This window comes from Macaca fascicularis, chromosome 1, assembly GCF_037993035.2.
Source record: "Macaca fascicularis isolate 582-1 chromosome 1, T2T-MFA8v1.1".
Lineage (NCBI taxonomy): Eukaryota > Metazoa > Chordata > Mammalia > Primates > Cercopithecidae > Macaca > Macaca fascicularis.
In genome coordinates, this window is record NC_088375.1 from 106630429 (window position 1) to 106652352 (window position 21924).

At 44.5% G+C, this 21924-nt stretch overlaps 1 protein-coding gene across 4 annotated transcripts in view; it reads right to left on the minus strand.

Annotated features, from left to right (window-relative positions):
- Positions 1-21924, minus strand: part of TDRD10 (tudor domain containing 10) — a 54257-nt gene that overhangs the window by 31474 nt on the left and 859 nt on the right. For all 4 annotated transcript variants that reach the window (XR_012414297.1, XM_005541668.5, XM_005541666.4 and 1 more), the window contains exons 2-4: positions 17781-17809; positions 17371-17450; positions 15988-16046 (exon numbers count right to left, since the gene is read on the minus strand). Coding sequence is in view for 3 of the 4 variants with exons in the window: in XM_005541668.5 (XP_005541725.1) it covers positions 15988-16046; positions 17371-17450; positions 17781-17782 (141 nt within the window). In the remaining variant the exon portion in view is untranslated. The remainder of the gene's footprint in view (positions 1-15987; positions 16047-17370; positions 17451-17780; positions 17810-21924) is intronic.

Here is a 21924-nt window from a genome sequence, read left to right on the forward strand (position 1 = left end):
GGAGGCTTGGTACATTAAGCTAAAATTGCCTCATGCCCCGTAGGGAATTCTACATCTCATTTTAAATCATAAAAGTAACTTACCAGGATTTTTTAAAATTACAAAGACATTGAATGTTTATTGTAGAATTTTTTTAAAAAAACACAGATAAGCAAACTAGAAGTATTGTTCATAATCCTGCCAAAATATGAACACTTCACATCTACTATAAATATCATGAAATCATACTGTACCTTCTGCTTTGTAACCTATTTCACTTAAAGACACATCCCTTTCAGTCAATCACCGCCAACCACATGGTTTAAAGGATCTATAGCCTGCTATTAGTTAAGGCACCAGCATTTATGGACCACTGTCTCTGTGCCAGACAGGCAGGAGGTTACTGCAGTCACCTAAGTGCTAAGTAATTTCATGCCAATCCAACTGGCAGCAATTTAACAGTTGGGCAACACCAAGCATTCATGACAGAGGAACCCTGTGCTGCTGGTGGGAGTGCAAGTCAGTCCCCTTCCTGGTCCAGCTGCGAGGACCATGCAGCCCAGATGCCCCACACCTAGGTACAGGCCGCAGAGGCACTCACACCTCGCACACTGATACGCGTACAAGCTGGTTCACTGAAGCTCTGCTTAAGGTAGCAAAACCTAGGAAAATATTAGTTTGAACCATGTGAAATTGATGATTTTGCAGATTAAAAAAATGGTTCAAGCCGGGCACAGTGGCTTAGGCCTGTAATCCCAGCACTTTGGGAGGCTGAGATGGGCAGATCCCCTGAAGTCAGGAGTTCCAGACTAGCCTGACCAACACATCTACTAAAAATACAAAATTAGCCAGGGATGGTGGCGGGTGCCTGTAATCCCAGCTACTTGAGAGGCTGAGGCAATCCCTTAAACCCTGGGGGGCAGAGGTTGCAGTGAGCCGAGATTGCACCACTGCACTCCAGCCTGGGCAACAAGAGCAAGATTCCATCTCAAAAAAAAAAAAAAAGGTCCAATACCAGCAATTTCATATGGTACAACCTAAGAACTGGAATGTCTATTTGCAGGTAAACATACTGTGGTAGGTTCATACAAAGGAATATTGTAACAGCCGAAATTTCTGCCTAGAGCTGCACATGCCAACACGGACATGATCAAAGCAAGCCACAGACAAACACACAGACAGAAGGTGAGGGATCAACAACCACCTGCCCAGCACCTCAGCTCCCTGCTTTCCAGGGAACACCCCAGACATGGTCATTCCCAATGCCTACCCCCAAATGACAGCTTTGAACCCCACACTCTCTGACCCCCTCCTATCTTTCCTGCTCACACCTCTGGTTCTCCAACTCCTTTCCTCCGTACTGGGACCCTTCAGACTCCACCCTCCTGCAAACCCCTGACTCTGACCCTTTTCTCCTAACCGTCCTGCCCCACCCGAACCTACAATGTTCTTGCTGTGCTTTTTTTTTTTAGTCAGGGTCTGGCTCTGTTGCCCAGGCTGGAGTGCAGTGACATGATCTTGGCTCACTACAGCCTCTGCCTCCCAGGCTCAAGCCAACCTCCCACCTTAACCTCCCAAGTAGCTGAGATTACAGGCATGCGCCACCAGGCCTGGCTTATTTCTGTATTTTTCATAGACACGGGGTTTTGTCATGTTGCTCAGGCTAATCCGAAACTCCTAACCTCAAGCAATCCACCTACCTGGGCCTCCCAAAGGGCTGGGATGACAGGCATGAGCCACCATGCAATGCTCCTGGCCCCGTGCTGTGCTCACTAGCCAGCTTAGGTGCCTGGGTCTGTCACTGCAATCACTACCTGGTGTCCAGTACTTCATGGCATTCCTACTACCTATTCCTCATCATCAGACCCCCACTCTCCTAGAAAAAACTACCATACACACTTTGCACATCCTTTCTATTCAGCAGAGAACCCTGATTTTTATTTCACTAAGAGAAGCAACCAAAGGGGAACTTTCATTCTCCCACCACCCCCGCATCTGTACTCATCCCTCTACGTGGAAGACCTCTCCCTGCCCCGATCTCTTCCTTCCCACCTTCTCAAGGCCTCTGCCGCTAAATCAGCTCCTCTCTTTCCAGCATCAGTTTCCCTCTCCATTGGATGAGCATACGAATTCGCCATGTTAATACTTATTACACATAACATCTCAGACCCCTTACACCCCTCCAGCTACTACTCTATCTCCCTACTCTTCTTTTTGACTAAAATCCTTGAAAAAGTCATCAATGCTATCTTCACTTCCTCTTACTCTTTCATTCAATAGATACTTATTAGGTGCCCACTCTGTGCTAGAAATGTGTTAGGTGCAGAAAGCAGAGCCCTCCTGGGCTCATCTTTTATGGGGAAGAGATCATCACTAAGAGGAGTAAGTAGCAGGTGGCAGGGCATGGTGGCTTACGCCTGTAATCCCAGCACTTTTGGAGGCTGAGGCAGGCAGATCACCTGAGGTCAGGAGTTTGAGATCAGCCTGGCCAACAAGGTGAAATCCCATCTTTACTAAAAAATACAAAAATTAACTGGGTGTGGTGGTGGGTGCCTGTAATCCCACCTACTCGGGAGGCTGAGGCAGGAGAATCGCTTAAGGAGGCGGAGGTGGCAGTGAGTCAAGAGCGCACCATTGCATTCCAGCCTGGGTGACAAGAGCGAAATTCCATCTCAAAAAATAAAAAAATAAGAGGAGTAAGTAGCAGGTGTGGTGAGTTCAATGGTGGAAAGTATTAAGGAGACATAGAGCAGGAAGGACAGGAAGAATGGGGGCTGCAACTGAGGGAGAAGAGCCAGGGAGGGCCTCTGAGAAGGCCACCTCCGAAGCAGAGCAGTGAGCAGAGGAAACTGCAGGTGCAAGGCCCTACGGCAGGTTCTGGGCTGAGCAAGGCCAGAGAAGCTGCTGTGGAGCAAACAAGGAAGAAGGCAGGAGTGAGGCAGGCACAGGGAGTGGTTCACGCAAGACCACAAGGGACTCTGCTCTTCCTAAATAAGAAGGGAAGCCACTGGAGGCTTCTAAGTGGAGCGGGGCCAAGACCTGCTTGCCACTTTATGGGGTCACTCTGGCTGCTATGTTAAGATTAGACTGCAGGGGAGCAAGGCAGAAGCAAGAAGAGCGGGCTGGGTGTGGTGGCTCATATCTGTAATCCCAGCACTTTGGGAGGCCGAGGCAGGCAGATCACTTGAGCCCAGGAGTTTGAGACCAACCTGAGCAACACGGTGAAATCCCATCATAAAAATTAGCCAGAGGCTGAGCGCGGTGGCTCACTCCTATAATCCCAGCACTCTGGGAAGCCAAGGTGGGCAGATCGCCAAGGTGGGCGGATCATTTGAGGTCAGGTGTTCGAGACCAGCCTGGCCAACCTGGTGAAGCCCCATTTTTAGAAGCCCTCTACTAAAAACACAAAAATTAGCCAGGCGTGGTAGTGCACGCCTGTAACCCCAGCTACACAGGAGGCTGAGGCAGGAAAATCGCTTGAATCCAAGAGGCAGAGGTTGCAGTGAGCCGAGATCACGCCGCTGTACTCCAGCCTGGGCAACAGAGTAAGGCTTCGTCTCAAAAAAACAAATACATAAATAAATTAAAAAGCCGGGTATGGTGATGTGTTCCTGTGGTACCAGCTACATGGGAGGCCGAGGTAGAAGGCTTGCTTGGGCCCGGGCGCTCAAGGCTGCAGTGAGCCATAACTGCACCACTGCATTCTAGCCTGGGTAACAGAGCAAGACCCTGTCTCAAAAAAAAAAAAAAAAAAAAAGACAAATGAACTAAGATCCCTGGCAGTAATCTAGATGGGACAGCAGTGGGTTGGCCGGGGTGCAAGCAGTGGCGTGACAACAGGTGCCAGGTTCTGGATGTAGGTAACTTTTTGTTATGAAATAATTTCAAACATACACAGAAGTAGAGAGTACAATAAACTCCCACAAGCCCATCACCATGCTTCAACCAGCACCCCCATTCCGTGTGTTTCCCGTCTCTCCACCCCTTATTCACCAGTGTCTTAGAGAATCCCAGGCATTCTGTCATCTCACCCTTAAATACTTTAGCCTACTCCTCAAAGAGGCATTTTCTCACTAGACACACCATTATCAAGCTAAGAAAAACAATAATGTCTCACTATCAACAGGTAAACCTCACCAATTGTCTCAGAAATGTCTTTTTGTGGTTGTTTTGTCCAAAACAGGATCAAGACAAAGGCTAATCATTGTATTTCACTGTCATTTCTAAGTCTCTTCTATTTTATTTTATTTTTGAGACAGAATCTTGCTCTGTCACCCAGGCTGGAATGCAGTGGTGCGACCTCAGCTCACTGCAACCTCCGCCTCCCAAGTTCAAACAATTCTCCTGTCTCAGCCTCCCGAGTAGCTGGAATTATAGGCACCCACCACCATGTCTGGCTAATTTTTGTATTTTTAGTAGAGATGGGGTTTCACCATATTGGTCAGGGTGACCTGTCTTGGCCTCCCAAAGTGCTGGGATTACAGGCACGAGCCACCACACCCAGCCCCTAAGTCTCTTCCAAATCTCCTTAAATCTCTATCAGATCTACTTCAATTTTTCCATGACTGACTTGTTCTGGAAATCAGGTCAGCTGTTCTATAGACAAGAGTGCTACTGCTTTATGGCGGCATTGTTATTTTTTTATTTTTAGGTTTTTTTTTTTAATTATTATACTTTAAGTTCTAGAGTACATGTGCACCATGTGCAGGTTTGTTACATATGTATACATGTGCCATGTTGGTGTGCTGCACCCATCAACTCGTCAGCACCCTTCAACTTGTCATTTACATCAGGTATAACTCCCAGTGCCATCCCTCCCCCCTCCCCCCCCCCACAATAGGCCCCAGTGTGTGATGTTCCCCTTCCCGTGTCTAAGTGATCTCAATGTTCAATTCCCACCTATGAGTGAGAACATGCGGTGTTTGGTTTTCTGTTCTTGCGATAGTTTGCTGAGAATGATGGTTTCCAGCTGCATCCATGTCCCTACAAAAGACACAAACTCATCCTTTTTTATGGCTGCATAGTATTCCATGGTGTATATGGGCCACATTTTCTTAATCCAGTCTGTCACTGATGGACATTTGGGTTGATTCCAAGTCTTTGCTATTGTGAATAGTGCTGCAATAAACATACGTGTGCATATGTCTTTACAGCAGCACGATTTATAATCCTCTGGGTATATACCCAGTAATGGGATGGCTGGGTCATATGGTATTTCTAGTTCTAGATCCTTGAGGAACCACCATACTATTTTCCACAATGGTTGAACTAGTTTACAATCCCACCAACAGTGTAAAAGTGTTCCTATTTCTCCACATCCTCTCCAGCACCTGTTGTTGCCTGACTTTTTAATGATTGCCATTCTAACTGGTGTGAGATAGTATCTCATTGTGGTTTTGATTTGTATTTCTCTGATGGCCAGTGGTGATGAGCATTTTTTCATGTGTCTGTTGGTTGTATGAATGTCTTCTTTTGAGAAATGTCTGTTCATATCCTTTGCCCACTTTTTGATGGGGTTGTTTTTTTCTTGTAAATTTGTTTAAGTTCTTTGTAGGTTCTGGATATTAGCCCTTTGTCAGATGAGTAGATTGCAAAAATTTTCTCCCATTCTGTAGGTTGCCTGTTCACTCTGATGATAGTTTCTTTTGCTGTGCAGAAGCTCTTTAGTTTAATTAGATCCCATTTGTCAATTTTGGCTTTTGTTGCCTTTGCTTTTGGTGTTTTAGACATGAAGTCCTTGCCCATGCCTATGTCCTGAATGGTATTACCTAGGTTTTCTTCTAGAGTTTTTATGGTATTAGGTCTAACATTTAAGTCTCTAATTCATCTTGAATTAATTTTCATATAAGGAGTAAGAAAAGGATCCCGTTTCAGCTTTCTGCTTATAGCTAGCCAATTTTCCCAGCACCATTTATTAAATAGGGAATCCTTTCCCCGTTTCTTGTTTTTGTCAGGTTTGTCAAAGATCAGATGGCTGTAGATGTGTGGTATTATTTCTGAGGACTCTATTCTGTTCCATTGGTCTATATCTCTGTTTTGGTACCAGTATCATGCTGTTTTGGTTACTGTAGCCTTGTAGTATAGTTTGAAGTCAGGTAGCATGATGCCTCCAGCTTTGTTCTTTTGACTTAGGATTGTCTTGGCAATGCGGGCTCTTTTTTGGTTCCATATGAACACTAAAGCAGTTTTTTCCAATTCTGTGAAGAAAGTCATTGGTAGCTTGATGGGGATGGCATTGAATCTATAAATTACCTTGGACGGTATGGCCATTTTCACAATATTGATTCTTCCTGTCCATCAGCATGGTATGTTCTTCCATTTGTTTGTGTCCTCTTTTATTTCACTGAGCAGTGGTTTGTAGTTCTCCTTGAAGAGGTCCTTCACATCCCTTGTAATTTGGATTCCTAGGTATTTTTTCTCTTTGAAGCTATCGTGAATGGGAGTTCATTCATGATTTGGCTCTCTCTTTGTCTGTTACTGGTGTATAAGAATGCTTGTGATTTTTGCACATTGATTTTGTATCCTGAGACTTCGCTGAAGTAGTTTATCAGCTTAAGGAGATTTTGGGCTGAGACAATGGGGTTTCTAAATATACAATCATGTCATCTGCAAACAGGGACAATTTGACTTCTTCTTTTCCTAACTGAATACCCTTGATTTCTTTCTCTTGCCTGATTGCCCTGGCCAGAACTTCCAACACTATGTTGAATAGGAGTGGTGAGAGAGGGCATCCCTGTCTTGTGCAGGTTTTCAAAGGGAATGCTTCCAGTTTTTGCCCATTCAGTATGATATTGGCTGTGGGTCTGTCATAAATAACTCTTATTATTTTGAGATACATTCCATCAACACCGAATTTATTGAGAGTTTTTAGCATGAAGGGCTGTTGAATTTTATCAAAGGCCTTTTCTGCATCTATTGAGATAATCATGTGGTTTTTGTCTTTGGTTCTGTTTATATGCTGGATTATGTTTATTGATTTGCGTATGTTGAATCTGCCTTGAATCCCAGGGATGAAGCCCTCTTGATCATGGTGGATAAGCTTTTTGATGTGCTGCTGGGTTCGGTTTGCCATTATTTGATTGAGGATTTTTGCATCGATGTTCATCAGGGAATATTGGTCTAAAATTCTCTTTTTTTGTTGTGTCTCTGCCAGGCTTTGGTATCAGGATGATGTTGGCCTCATAAAATGAGTTAGGGAGGATTCCCTCTTTTCCTATTGATTGGAATAGTTTCAGAAGGAATGGTACCAGCTCCTCCTTGTACCTCTGGTAGAATTTGGCTGTGAATCCATCTGGTCCTGGACTTTTTTTGGTTGGTAGGCTATTAATTATTGCCTCAATTTCAGAGCCTGTTATTGGTCTATTCAGGGATTCAACTTATTCCTGGTTTAGTCTTGAGAGAGTGTGTCCAGGAAATTATCCATTTCTTCTAGGTTTTCTAGTTTATTTGCATAGAGGCGTTTATAGTATTCTCTGATGGTAGTTTGTATTTCTGTGGGGTTGGTGGTGATATCCCCTTTATCATTTTTTATTGCATCTATTTGATTCTTCTCTCTTTTCTTCTTTATTAGGCTTGCTAACGGTCTATTAATTTTGTTGATCTTTTCAAAAACAAACTCCTGGATTCATTGGTTTTTTGGAGGGTTTTTTGTGTCTCTATCTCCTTCAGTTCTGCTCTGATCTTAGTTATTTCTTGCCTTCTGCTAGCTTTTGAATGTATTTGCTCTTACTTCTCTAGTTCTTTTAATTGTGATGTTAAGATGTCAATTTTAGATCTTTCCAGCTTTCTCTTGTGGGCATTTAGGGCTATAAATTTCCCTCTACACATGCTTTAAATGTGTCCCAGAGATTCTGGTATGTTGTACCTTTGTTCTCATTGGTTTCAAAGAACATCTTTATTTCTGCCTTCATTTCGTTATGTACCCAGTAGTCATTCAGGAGCAGGTTGTTCAGTTTCCATGTAGTTGAGCGGTTTTGATTGAGTTTCTTAGTCCTGCATTCTAGTTTGATTGCACTGTTGTCTGAGAGACAGTTTGTTATACTTTCTGTTCTTTCACATTTGCTGAGGAGTGCTTTACTTCCAACTATGTGGTCAATTTTGGAATAACTGCGATGTAGTGCTGAGAAGAATGTATATTCTATTGATTTGGGGTGGAGAGTTCTGTAGATGTCTATTAGGTCTGCTTGGTGCAGAGATGAGTTCAATTCCTGAATATCCTTGTTAACTTTGTTGCGTTGATCTAATGTTGACAGTGGGGTGTTGAAGTCTCCCATTATTATTGTATGGGAGTCTAAGTCTCTTTGTAAGTCTCTAAGGACTTGCTTTATGAATCTGGGTGCTCCTGTATTGGGTACATATATATTTAGGATAGTTAGCTCTTCCTGTTGAATTGATCCCTTTACCATTATGTAATGGCCTTCTTTGTCTCTTTTGATCTTTGTTGGTTTAAAGTCTGTTTTATCAGAGACTAGGATTGCAACCCCTGCCTTGTTTTGTTTTCCATTTGCTTGGTAGATCTTCCTCCATCCCTTTATTTTGAGCCTATGTGTGTCTCTGCATGTGAGATGGGTCTCCTGAATACAGCAAACTGATGGGTCTTGACTCTATCCAATTTGCCAGACTGTATCTTTTAATTGGACCATTTAGTCCATTTACATTTAAGGTTAATATTGTTATGTGTGAACTTGATCCTGTCATTGTGATATTAGCTGGTTATTCTGCTCATTAGTTGATGCAGTTTCTTCCTAGCATCAATGGTCTTTACATTTTGGCATGTTTTTGCAATGGCTGGTACCAGTTGTTCCTTTCCATGTTTAGTGCTTCCTTCAGGATCTCTTGTAGGGCAGGCTTGGTGGTGACAAAATCTCTAAGCATTTGCTTGTCTGTAAAGGATTTTATTTCTCCTTCACTTACGAAGCTTAGTTTGGCTGGATATGAAATTCTGGGTTGAAAATTCTTTTCTTTAAGAATGTTGAATATTGGCCCCCACTCTCTTCTGGCTTGTAGAGTTTCTGCTGAGAGATCCGCTGTTAGTCTGATGGTCTTCCCTTTATGGGTAACCCGACCTTTCTCTCTGGCTGCCCTTAACATTTTTTCCTTCATTTCAATTTTGGTGAATCTGACAATTATGTGCCTTGGTGCATAACTGGGAAAGGAGTATCTTTGTGGCGTTCTCTGTATTTCCTGAATTTGAATGTTGGCCTGCCTTACTAGGTTGGGGAAGTTCTCCTGGATGATATCCTGAAGAGTGTTTTCCAACTTGGTTCCATTTTCCCCCTCACTTTCAGGCACACCAATCAGATGCAGATTTGGTCTTTTCACATAATCCCATATTTCTTGGAGGCTTTGTTCATTTCTTTTTCCTCTTTTTTCTCTAGACTTCTCTTCTCACTTCATTTCATTCATTTGATCTTCAGTCATTGATACTTTCTTCCAATTGATCGAGTCGGTTACTGAAGCTTGTGCATTTGTCACGCAGTTCTCGTGTCATGGTTTTTATCTCTATCAGTTCATTTATGGCCTTCTCTGCATTGATTATTCTAGTTATCCATTCTTCCATTCTTTTTTCAAGATTTTTAGTTTCTTTGCACTCGGTAAGTTCCTCCTTTAGCTCTGAGTTTGATTGACTGAAGCCTTCTTCTCTCAACTCATCAAAGTCATTCTCCGTCCAGCTTTGATCCATTGCTGGCAATGAGCTGCATTCCTTTGGAGGGGGAGATGCGCTCTGATTTTTTGAATTTCCAGCTTTTCTGCCCTGCTTTTTCCCCATCTTTGTGGTTTTATCTGCCTTTGGTCTTTGATGATGGTGACGTACTGATGGGGTTTTGGTGTGGGTGTCCTTTCTGTTTGTTAGTTTTCCTTCTAACAGTCAGTACACTCAGCTGCAGGTCTGTTGGAGTTTGCTTGAGGTCCACTCCAGACCCTGTTTGCCTGGGTATCAGCAGGGGATGCTGCAGAAGGTAGAATATTGCTGAACAGCGAGTGTTGCTGTCTGATTCTTGCTCTGGAAATTTCGTTTCAGAGGTGTGCCCAGCCATGTGAGGTGTGAGGTGTCAGTCTGCACCTAGTGGGGGATGTCTCCCAGTTAGGTTACTCAAGGGTCAGGGACCCACTTGAGCATGCAGTCTGTCCGTTCTCAGATCTCAACCTCCAAGCTGGGAGACCCACTGCTCTCTTCAAAGCTGTCAGACAGGGTCATTTACATCTGCAGAAGTTTCTGCTTTTTGTTTAGCTATGCCCTGTCCCCAGAGGTGGAGTCTATAGAGGCTGGCAGGCCTCCTTGACCTGCAGTGGTCTCCACCCAGTTTGAGCTTCCTGGCGGCTTTGTTTACCTACTTAAGCCTCAGCAATGGCGGGCACCCCTCCCCCAGCCTCACTGCTGCCTTTCAGTTAGATCTCAGACTGCTGTGCTAGCAAGGAGGGAGGCTCCGTGGGCGTGGGGCCCTCTGGGCCAGGTGTGGGATATAATCTGCTGGTCTGCTAAGACCCTTGGTAAAGCACAGTATTAGGGTGGGAGTTACCCGATTTTCCAGGTGTTGTGTGTCTCAGTTTCCCTTGGCTAGGAAAAGGGATTCTCTTCCCCCTCGCGCTTCCCAGGTGAGGCAATGCCTCGCCCTGCTTCAGCTCTCGCTGGTCGGGCTGCACCAGCTGACTAGTACCAATTGTCCAGCACTCCCCAGTGAGATGGACCCAGTACCTCAGTTGAAAATGCAGAAATCACGCTCTTCTGTGTCGCTCGTGCTGGGAGCTGGAGGCTGGAGCTGTTCCTATTCAGCCATCTTGCTGAGGATCTCAGTGGCATTATTTTGGTCTTCTATTCCCTATATTTCCTTTTGACTACAAATCTGTCATAGAGCTTGACTAGTATAGGTGTTTTTTTTTGGTAGAACTTTAAAATGCTGTGGTTGCCTTTATCTCGCATCACTTTTTAGGGGGCTCATATCTGGTTATCTCATTTTTAGTGAGGCTAAAATTAGCAAGTTCAAACGGTAACATCCTGATCCATCCATTGTAAAAGTGCTCATCAATACTTTACCTGATGAATTAAGGAAGCTCAGATAACCACTGTCTGAAACAGGTATCTTACTGGGCTTTGCACAATGGTCATTTTTTAATTCTATCATTTCTTCTGCATTTATGAGCTAGAGTTCTTCTGTAAAGAACTTTCTCTCATTCACTAGCGTTTTTTTGCTCTGAAAATGCTATTACATTGGCGTTGGAAAAACAAGATAAATACTTCTTCCTTCTCTTTAATTATCAAGTTTTATGTTAATGAACCATTATCTTTCCATTTTTAGTTATGTCCAGTGTTATTTCTCCCTTCTTTATACCATTACAAATTAATGCTTTTTTAAATCATTGGTGAATTTTAATCAAATGTAGTACTTGATGCTCAAATTGCTCCGTCTTTGGCGCATGGGACACCCTCTTTGTTTGCTCTTGTGTCTTTTTCTTTTTGTTTGGAAACTTTCAAATCAGAATAAAAACAGATAAAATAGTATTACAAATCCCTATATGCCTATTACTCAGCAGCCTCAGCAATTCTCAATTCATGGCCATTCCCATTTCATTGTAACATCTCTCCCGGCCACTAGGCTATTCCGAAACAAATCTCAAACACCACATTGCTTCACATGCAAACACTTCAGCACAAACTCCAAGAAATAAGAACACCACCTCTAAATAAACCACCTCTGAATAAAACCTCCTGTCTTTTCATTCAAATTTCAATAGTCTTTGATAGCTTTCTGGCATAACAGCTCCAGATCTGGAATCAGTCATTTTTCTAAGAAGGCCTGGTTCTCTTTAGTGGAAAAGAACACAATCTATGGGCTAGGTGTGTTACTGCTATTGGGTAATCAGAGCTCCAAGGTCTCTCAGCGGACAGAGCTAGAAGATATGCACCTTAAAAGAGGAAAAAGTCGCCGGGTGCAGTGTCTCATGCCTGTAATCCCAGCACTTCGGGAGGCTGAGGCGGGCAGATCACCTGAGGTCAGGGGTTCGAAACCAGCCTGACCATCATGGAGAAACCCCATCTCTACTAAAAATACAAATTGAGCCAGGCGTGGTGGCGCATGCCTGCAATCCCAGCTACTCGGGAGACTAAAGCACAACTTCTTGAACCTGGGAGTCAGAGGTTGCAGTGAACTGAGATCCAGCCACTCTGCACTCCAGCCCGGGCAACAAGAGCGAAACTCTGTCTAAAAAAAAAAAGGAACAAAATACTAAGACACTCTAACACAAATGAACCCTAAAAACATGCTTAGTGAAAGAAAACACAAAATTCCACATTGTATGATTCTATTGATATAAAATGTCCAGAATAGGAAATCCTTAAGAGACAGAAAGTAGATTCGTGGTTACCAGGGGCTAGGAGGAAGGGGGAAAGGGAAGGACTGCTAATGGGTATGAGGTTTATTTTGGGGGTGATGAAAATGTTCAGAAGTTAGTATTGATGGCTGCACAATCTTGTGAATATACTAGTAACTGAATTGTACTTTTTTTTTTTTTTGGAGACACAGTTTCACTCTGTCACCCAGGCTGGAGTGCAGTGGCTCGATCTCGTCTCACTGCACTCTCTGTCTCCTGGGTTCAAGCGATTCTTGTGCCTCAACCTCCTGAGTAGCTGGGATTACAGGTATGTGCCACCATGCCTGGATAATTTTGTTGTTGTTGTTGTTGTTGTTATTGTTGTTGTTGTTTGAAATGGAGTCTCGCTCTGTTGCCAGGCTGCAGTCCAGTGGGGCAATCTTGCCTCGTAGCAACCTCCACCTCCCGAGTTCAAGTGATTTCCCTGTCTCAGCCTCTTGAGTAGCTGGGACTACAGGCACGTGCCACCATGCCCAGCTAATTTTTTATATTTTAGTAGAGACAGGGTTTCACCATGTTGGCCAGGCTGGTCTCGAACTCCTGACCTTGTGATCCACCCACCTCAGCCTCCCAAAGTGCTGGGATTACAGGTGTGAGCCACCGCGCCCGGCTAATTTTTGTATTATTACTAGAGATGGGGTTTCACTATGTTGACCAGGCTGTTCTAAAACTTCTGATGTCAAGTTATCCACCCGCCTCGGCCTCCCAAAGTGCTGGGATTATAGGCATGAGTCACCACACCCGGCCTGAATTGTACATTTTTAAATAACAAATTTTCCAGACTGGGCAACATGGTAAGACTCCATCTCTACTAAAATTACAAAAACATAGCCAGGCATGGTGGTGCGCACCTGTGGTCCCAGCTACATAGGAGGCTAGGATCGCTTGAGCCTTGAAGGCAGAGGTTGCAGTGAGCTGAGACCGCAACACTGCATTCCAGTCTCGGTGACAAAATGAGACCCCGTCTCAAACAAACAAACAAACAAACAAACAAAAAGTTAATGGTAAATTTTAAGATATGTAAATAATATCTATAATTAAAAATTTTTTTTTTTGAAACAGGGTCTTACTCTTGTTGCCCAGGCTGGAGCACAATGGCACGTGATCTCAGCTCACTGCAACCTCCACCTCCTGGGTTCAAGTGATTCTCCTGCCTTAGCCTCCCGAGTAGCTGAGATTACAAGCATGTGCCACCACGCCCAGCTAATTTTTGTATTTTTAGTAGAGGCAGGGTTTCTCCATGTTGGTCAGGCTGGTCTCGAACACCTAACCTCAGGTGATCCGCCCGCCTCTGCCTCCCAAAGTGCTGGGATTACAGGCGTGAGCCACCATGCCCAGACTTTAAAATGTTAATTACATGAAAAGTTTTTTTTAAATATTGGCTATTATAGTAGATGATCTTTCAACTCTGACCCAAGATTCTGTGTCTTCTACCAGAAACTTGGAAACTGCCGCAGGCCAATTTATTAGTTTGTAATCAGGGTAAAATCTCAGACGTTTCAGTTTTTTTGTTTTTGTTTTTGTTTTTTTGAGATGGAGTCTCACTGTGTTGCCCAGGCTGGAGTGCAGTGGCACAATCTTGACTCACTGCAAGCTTCACCTGCCGGGTTCACGCCATTCTCTTGCCTCAGCCTTCCGAGTAGCTGGGACTACAGGCGCCCGCCACCATGCCCGGCTAATTTTTTGTATTTTTAGTAGAGGCAGTGTTACAGCGTGTTAGCCAGGATGGTCTTGATCTCCTGACCTTGTGATCCGCCCGCCTCGGCCTCCCAAAGTGCTGGGATTACAGGTGTGAACCACCACACTCGGCTCGTTTCACAGTTCTTGACACGGCATTAATGTTATCATTAGAAATTTCTTTCTCTCTCTTCTTTTTTTGTTTTAAGAGACGTGGTCTCACTATGTTGCCTAGGCTGGTCTTGAACTCCTTGGGCTCAAGTGATCCTTCTGCCTCAGCCTCCCAAAGTACTGGGATTATAGCTGTAAACTACCATGCCTGGTCTAGAAATTTCTTTTTAAAACCCTACTCCTTCTCTAAAGCACAACTCAAATCTCTCTTATGAGGCTGGTCCAAGTTTGAGTCGGAAGAAGGCACTACGGGGAGGGCTGCTGCTTTCTGTGAAGGGGATGAGGATGAAACGTTCCCTTACCATGGTGTGGGACAGTATGGCCAAGCAAGCCCCAGGTGCTGGGCTCTGGAATGGGGTCTACTGGGTAGCAGGGAAGAGAGAGGTGGCAGGACTACTCAGCATCTTACCTCCCCCGACCACTGCAGGACCCACATGTAGGGCTCCTCTGCCCACTGCACTGTCAAGTAACAGGTTGGAGTAGCCTGCCAAAACGGGGGAGAAGAACCAGCCCCAATAGGCTCATCTATCAGGTGCCAAGAATCCCCCAGCCTGCCCCTTTGATTGAACATGATTTCATTTATTGGATCACAATGACTTACTATGCTCCAATACCATTTTCTTCTCTCTGTCAGACAAAACATAATGGTCCATCTTTTATTTGGTGAGTTATTTCCATATCTTATCGGTTACATGATTTGGCACAAAGCAAAGAACATGGGACTTGGGAGCAACTGAACCTGGATTCCACTCCTGGCTGACCACTCACTAGGTCTGTGTACTTAGCTGAGGGACGTGACCTCTCAGAGCCTTGGCTGTCTCATCTGCAAGATGGGGGCATTACCACCAACCAGAGTTACAATAATAATTTAATAAAATCACATGAATAAAGCATTTAGCTTACTTCCTAGAGCATGCCTGACAGTTAAAATATAGTAAATAGTGTAAAGGAATAAAGTACAACTGGGCGGAGATGATTGAGTGGAACTGGTTAGCAAGGGAAAATGGAGACAAGAAAATTGTGAAAAATGTCTGGCATGCTGCAGGGGATCCACAAAGGTTAGTTTCTCTCATCCTTCTTCCAGGATTGAGCTCCTTGAGGGCAAGGACTAGGCTGTTTATCTTTAAGCATGACAAACTGGGGGCACAATATTTTGCATGTAGTAGATGACCAAAAAAAAAGTCAGGCGGTGCTTCAATTCAATAGATCACACTTTCATTCTCCTTTCATCTGTATTTCAAATATACTTACTACAAAATTTAAGCACTTATATTGTTTTATAATTATTTCAGGTTTGTTGGTCTGGCCTCTCCAAATAGACAGCAAGGTGCCTGGGGTCAAAAATAGGATTGCTTACATTCTACTCTCTAAGTCCCACTAACACAGCACTGACCTAACCAGCTCATTTCAAAGTCAAATAGGTGTCACTTTTTTTGGCTGAAACCAACAACTCCCCATTACCAAAGGATCAGCAGCTGAGCCCTAACAAGGTCCCTTCCTAAAAAGAAGCTGCCTCAACCCAAAGTGACAAGAAGGTTGACCAACCCTCCAGGTATACAGGGGTAAAGAGTGGGACTAACTGTCCGGGATGCCAGTTTAGCATTTCAGTGCTAAAACTGGGAAAGTCCGAGGCAAACTGTGATGTATTGGTTACCCTAGTCACCAACCAGTGACTGTCTGCACTATCATAGCTCTCAAACATCTTTAAAAACTGGGGAAATTAAGTTACTGGCAGGTTACTAAGTCATATAGGAAGGCCAAGGAAGATAAACAGCCTATTGTGAAGAATACCTTAGAAATATCCAGTGGAAGATTGCCAACATACACCTCTGTCTCTCTTTTCTTGAATCCTAAGAAGAAAAACAGCATTAAATGGCAGGCATACATACGGTTACAGGATTCAGAAGAGTCAGAACACATAAGTCACTTTTTGTATTTCTTTCTTTCTTCTTTTTGTTTTCTTTCTTGAGACAGAGTCATGCTCTGTCACCCAGGCTGGAGTGCAGTGGTATGATCATGGCTCACTACAGCCTCGACCTCCCAGGTCTACACAATCCTCCCACCTCAGCCCCACAAGTGACTGGGACTACAGGCACATGCCACTATAACTGGCTTTTTTTTTTTTTTTTTTTTTTTTTGGTAGAGATAGGGTCTCTCTATGTTGCCCAGCCTGGTCTCAAACTCCTGTGCTCAAGCAATCCTCCTACCTCAGTCTCCCAAAGTCCTGGGATTACAGGCGTGAGCCACTGCACCTGACTTCACTTTTTCTTCAATGTTAAAATATTTCCATGCACATACACCCCTACAAACATCCCCCAACCCCCGTGAACACTGAATGGCTATACTGTACCCAATCATTCAGCAATACTTATCAATATTAAGGAGTGGTCCATGATAAGTGCTGGCCGTGCATATCCCTGCCTTCCCCCCAGCAGGGGATCACTCTGCAGGGACCTAGAGCCATGGGCACACCAGGAATTCAGCGCTTGCAATCAGAGAAGTAATTATGAAGTGTTTCAGGACCCATGGGGTTGTGCTTCCCGAGTTAACACTAAGCTGACAGTGGGGAGCATGCAGGGACCCAGGGGAATGCAGGAGGCAGGCTGAAGGGAATCCAGGCAGAGGGAACAGCCCATGCCAGGACATGGAGATACGAAAAAGCTCAGCACATTTGGGAAATTGCTCACAGCCAGGACTAGGTGCCAGGTGGATTGCACACTGCATGCAATGAGTGGTGAGAGAGGAGGCTAGAAAGGCAGGTGAGGCCAAACTATGAAATAACAGAAGGTTGTACCACAGCAGTCACAGTTTATTCCACTGGCTGGGTGATATGGGTGAGGGCTGTAACCGGTTAGGGGGTGTCAATAGACCTCGGTTTCAGAAAGATCACTTTGGAGATGGTAGAGGGAAAATTGGAAGAAGGCACAAGTGAAACAGAAGCACGGGATTAGGTGCAGCAGGTGCACCAGGGAGTAAGGGTCTGCATCGCAGCAGTGGCAGGCGTCACATCCACTATGAGACAGGAAACATGGTGGCTCACTGGAGGAAAAGCAGAATTTAGGCAGATCCCAAGTTTCACACTGAACAGAAACTGGGTAGACTGGGAACCATTAACTGGGATCCAAGTTGTAGGATGAGAGTTCCAGCACCAGCAAATCCCCCAGCCTAACTTACCTGGAGATTTCTGCTCTTCCAACACTCCATTCTTCCCAAACAGTTTAGCAGACAGTTGGGGGTCACTACTATTCCAGGACCTGTCAAACACAGGTGTCAGCATCGAGCCTCCCAAGCTCAGACTCCGACAAAAGGAAACATGTGCTAGGCATAACCAGAGGGGCCTTGCATAAACCTCCATTCCCCTTCCTGACCAAGGACTTCCCTTCCTCCTCCCAGAATCAGGTTCCAAGCCAGGAAGACCTTCACTAGACCTTTTAATTCACTAACAGTTAAAGTATACTTAGGGTTAGGATTGACTGGCAAGAGATGCCAGTCTTAAGACCGGGGCATGGTGAGACAGGAACGGGAGAAAGAGAAGGCTGGGGGATGGAGCAAGGCTTGTTCATTAGCAAAAGGAAGTGACTTACATGCTGCAGTTGCTTTCCAACAGGATCTCCTGCAAACCCAACCGGCCACAGTTAGAGGAATGCCAGGATAGTTCACCATCATGTAACCACTGAATAGGTACTGTGGTAAGCAGAATAATGCCCCCCTCCCCCAACCAAAAGTGGTCTACATCCTAATCCTTAGAATCTGTGAATAGATTAGATTCATGGCAAGGTTGCAGATAGAGTTAAGGTTGCCCATCAACTGACAAAACAGGCCCGGCACGGTAGCTCACGCTTGTAATCCCAACACTTTGGGAGGCCAAGGCGGGTGGATCACCTGAGGTCAGGAGTTCGAGACCAGCCTGGCCAACATGGCGAAAACCTGTCTCTACCAAAAATACAAAAATTAGCTGGGTGTGGTGACAGGCACCTGTAATCCCAGCTACTCAGGTGGCTGAGGCAGGAGAATTGCTTGAACTCGGGAGGCAGAGGTTTCAGTGAGCCAAGATTGGGCCACTGCACTCCAGCCTGGGCGACAGAGTGAGACAACATCTCAAAAAAAAAAAAAAGAGAGAGAGAGAGGTGACAACTGAAACAAAGTTTCAAAGTGATGTGATATGAGAAGGACTGGACTACTGTTGTTGGCTTTGAAGATGGAGGAAGGGGCTGCAGGCCAAGGAATGCTGGCAGCCTCTAGAAGCTGGAAAAGGCAGGGAAATGGATTCTCCAACTAAAGCCTCCAGAAGGAACACAGCCCTGTCGAAACCTTGATTTTAGCCCACTGAGACGTGTGACAGACTTGTGACTTACAGAACTGTGGGATAATATTTGTGTTGTTTAAGCCACTAAGGTTGTAGTATTTTGTTATGAAAGCAAATAGAAAACTAATACAGATAGCATGAGCAACTTTAAAACCACACACAGCTCCGCACAGTGGCTGGCCTGTGGAAATAACAGAACTTTTGGAGTTAGATGCACCTGTGAGTCCAGTCCAGAGACCTTGGGCAAATTTCAACTGTCAAATCAGAATCAAAACACCCATGTCATAGATCATGGCAGTGAACTGAGACACTGCACTTAAAGCACTTGCCAGGTGTCAAGAACTCAATGGTAGTTATTGTGTTTATTTTTATGGTTTTCACGGGCACTTTCCTACAATTCCGTGAGTATTATCTTCCCATTTTACAAATGAGAAAACCAAAGCTCAAGGATATCAGGTGATTTTATAAAATTATAAAAGATACTGAGGTAACTCAGTCCTGTGATTCCAAAGCCTTGGTTCTCTTTCTACAGATAACAAGGCTGTTAAAGTCATTTTAAAGGGATTTTTTTTCCTGTACTTTACAGAAAACATAAATTAAAACATTAAATTTTAAAATAAAACAGTAACTCTTTTCTCTAAATTATTCCCAGCTGTAGGAGAGAACAACCATTTTAGCTGCAACCAATTCTAAATAGAACTAAAAGTAGTTCGGGCCGGGCGCGGTGGCTCAAGCCTGTAATCCCAGCACTTTGGGAGGCCAAGACGGGCGGATCATGAGGTCAGGAGATCGAGACCATCCTGGCTAACACGGTGAAACCCCGTCTCTACTAAAAATACAAGAAAATTAGCCGGGCGAGGTGGCGGGCGCCTGTAGTCCCAGCTACTCGGGAGGCTGAGGCAGGAGAATGGCGTGAACCCAGGGGAGCGGAGCTTGCAGTGAGCCGAGATCGCGCCACTGCACTCCAGCCTGGGGCACAGAGCAAGACTCCGTGTCAAAAAAAAAAAAAAAAAAAAAAAAAAGAACTAAAAGTAGTTCGGATAATTAAAAGACTTAGGTATGGATGGATAAAAATGGAGAGAGGTTTGTAGGCAAAATCAGAGATAAAGGATGTTAGTCCCAGTTCCTGGTAATCCCTGGAAAAGCCTATGGGCTTCTAGAACAGAACAGGCACTGAGACCTCCCAAGCCAAGGCCCAGCATAAATCTGTCCAAGATGCCTTTAAGGGCCTGCCGGGTACTATGCTAAGCAGCTAATACACATTCTCATTTAATCCTCACTCAAACTCTAAGAGGGAGACATTGTTAACCCACGTTACAGATGAAGTCCCGGAGGTGCAGAGGTGATGACCTAGTATCTGGCTAAGATCACTTAGTACCCATGCTCACAAATGGGAGAAGCCTGTTTTTGTTGTGAATCCAAACCATATGACCGTATGATTCCAAAGTGCTGAGTTTCTTTCCAATCTATTGTTTGGTCTGGAGAAGTATCCTATTTGCGTTTTTTTTGTTGTTGCTTTTTGTTTTTTTGTTTTTGTGTCGCCCAGGCTGGAGTGCAATGGTGCGATCTTGGCTCACTGCAACCTCTGCCTCCCACGTTCAAGCGAATCTCCCACCTCAGCCTCCCAGATTGGTGGGACTACAGGCACGCACCACCACGTCGGCTAATTTTTGTGTTTTTAGTAGAGACGAGGTTTCACCATGTTGGCCAGGCTTTATTTGTGTTTTTAAAAAGACCTAAAGAATATATAAGGTGCTCTTACGACTCACCAACAAAGACAACAAATAAACCGATTAAAAAGTGAGCAAAGGATCTGCTAGATATTTCTCCAAAAATATACAAATGGCCAATAAGCACATGAAAAGATGCTCTGCATCTTTGGCCATTAGGAAAGTGCAAATCAAAACCACAATGATAACACTTCATATCAATCAGGGTGGCTAAAAGCAAGAGATACAGATAACATCCTGTATTTCTAGCAAGTGTTAAGGACATGAAGAAACATGTCCTTAACTTAATGCTGGTAGGAATGTAAAATGGTGCAGCCACTCTGGAAAAGTTTAGTAGGCTCTCAAAAAGTTAGACAGGGAATTACCATATGACCCAGCAAGTCCACTCCTGGGTAACTATTCAAGAGAAATTCAAATATGTGTCCACACAAAGACTTTTCCACAAATATTCATAGTAGTGTTGCTTATAATAGCCAAAAAGTGAAAACAATCCAAATATCCATCAACTGATGAATGAATGAAGTGCGGTATAGCAATACAATAGAATATTATTTGGCGATGTAAAAGCAATGAAGTAGTAATACATGCTATACAACCTGGATGAATCTCAAAAATGATGCTAAGGGAAAGAAGGCCACATATTCCATGATTCCACCTCTCTGAATAGACAAATCAGTAAAGACAGAAAGTAGATTAGTGGCTGTCCAGGATTGGGGAGGCAGAGAGGGAAATGAGGAGTGACTGCTAACTGACAGGAGATCTCTTTTGGGGGGGATGGAGATGTTTTAAAATTAGATTGTTGTGATGGTTGTACTATAAACACACCAAATATACTGAAAACACTTGAGGTGCACACTTAGAACAGGTGAATTTTATGGTATGTGAATTATATCTCAATAAAGCTTTAAAAAATGTCAATACGCATTTTCAAGAACGGTCAGTATGAGCACGCATTTCTTCAGCTTTCCAACCTCACAAACCACCACCCACACAAATGAGGCCGTCCACAGCCGGGATCATTCTGTTTCCATGACTTGTATATAAGGACTCAGTGTTGCTCAGCTCCTGCAGCACATTTAGTTTGCTAAACTAAAAGATTTCTGTTCAGCAAACTAAGTTTAAATTTCGTTTTCTAAACCATAAAGTTTTTTTTTGGCTTTTTGAGACAGAGTCTCGCTCTGTCGCCCAGGCTGGAGTGCAATGACACGATCTTAGCTCACTGCAACCTCTGCCTCCCGGGTTCAAGCGATTCTCCTGCCTCAGCCTCCTGAGTAGCTGAAACTATAGGCGCGTACCACCACGCCCAGCTAATTTTTGTATTTTTAGTAGAGACCGGGTTTCACCATATTGGCCAGGCTGGGCTCGAACTCTTGACCTCAGGTGATCTGCCGGCCTCGGCCTCCCAAGTGCTGGGATTACAGTCGTGAGCCACCGCGCCCGGCCTCAGAAAGTTTTTAAAGGGCTTCAAAGGGACGGAGGAATGGCACAGGCGTCTTTTCCCATAAAGAGGCCACAGTTCTGCACATGGCGCTCCCCGCCTGCACAAATAAGGACTAGGAGGGCCGCTCCCACCCGGCGCGAGCGAGCGACGTCCCCGCGGGAACAGCGACCCCTTTCCCCCGTCCATCGGGACGAGGGCGTTTTCCATAGCTGCCTGCCGACGCCCCTCCCTCCCAACCCTCGCCCGGCAGC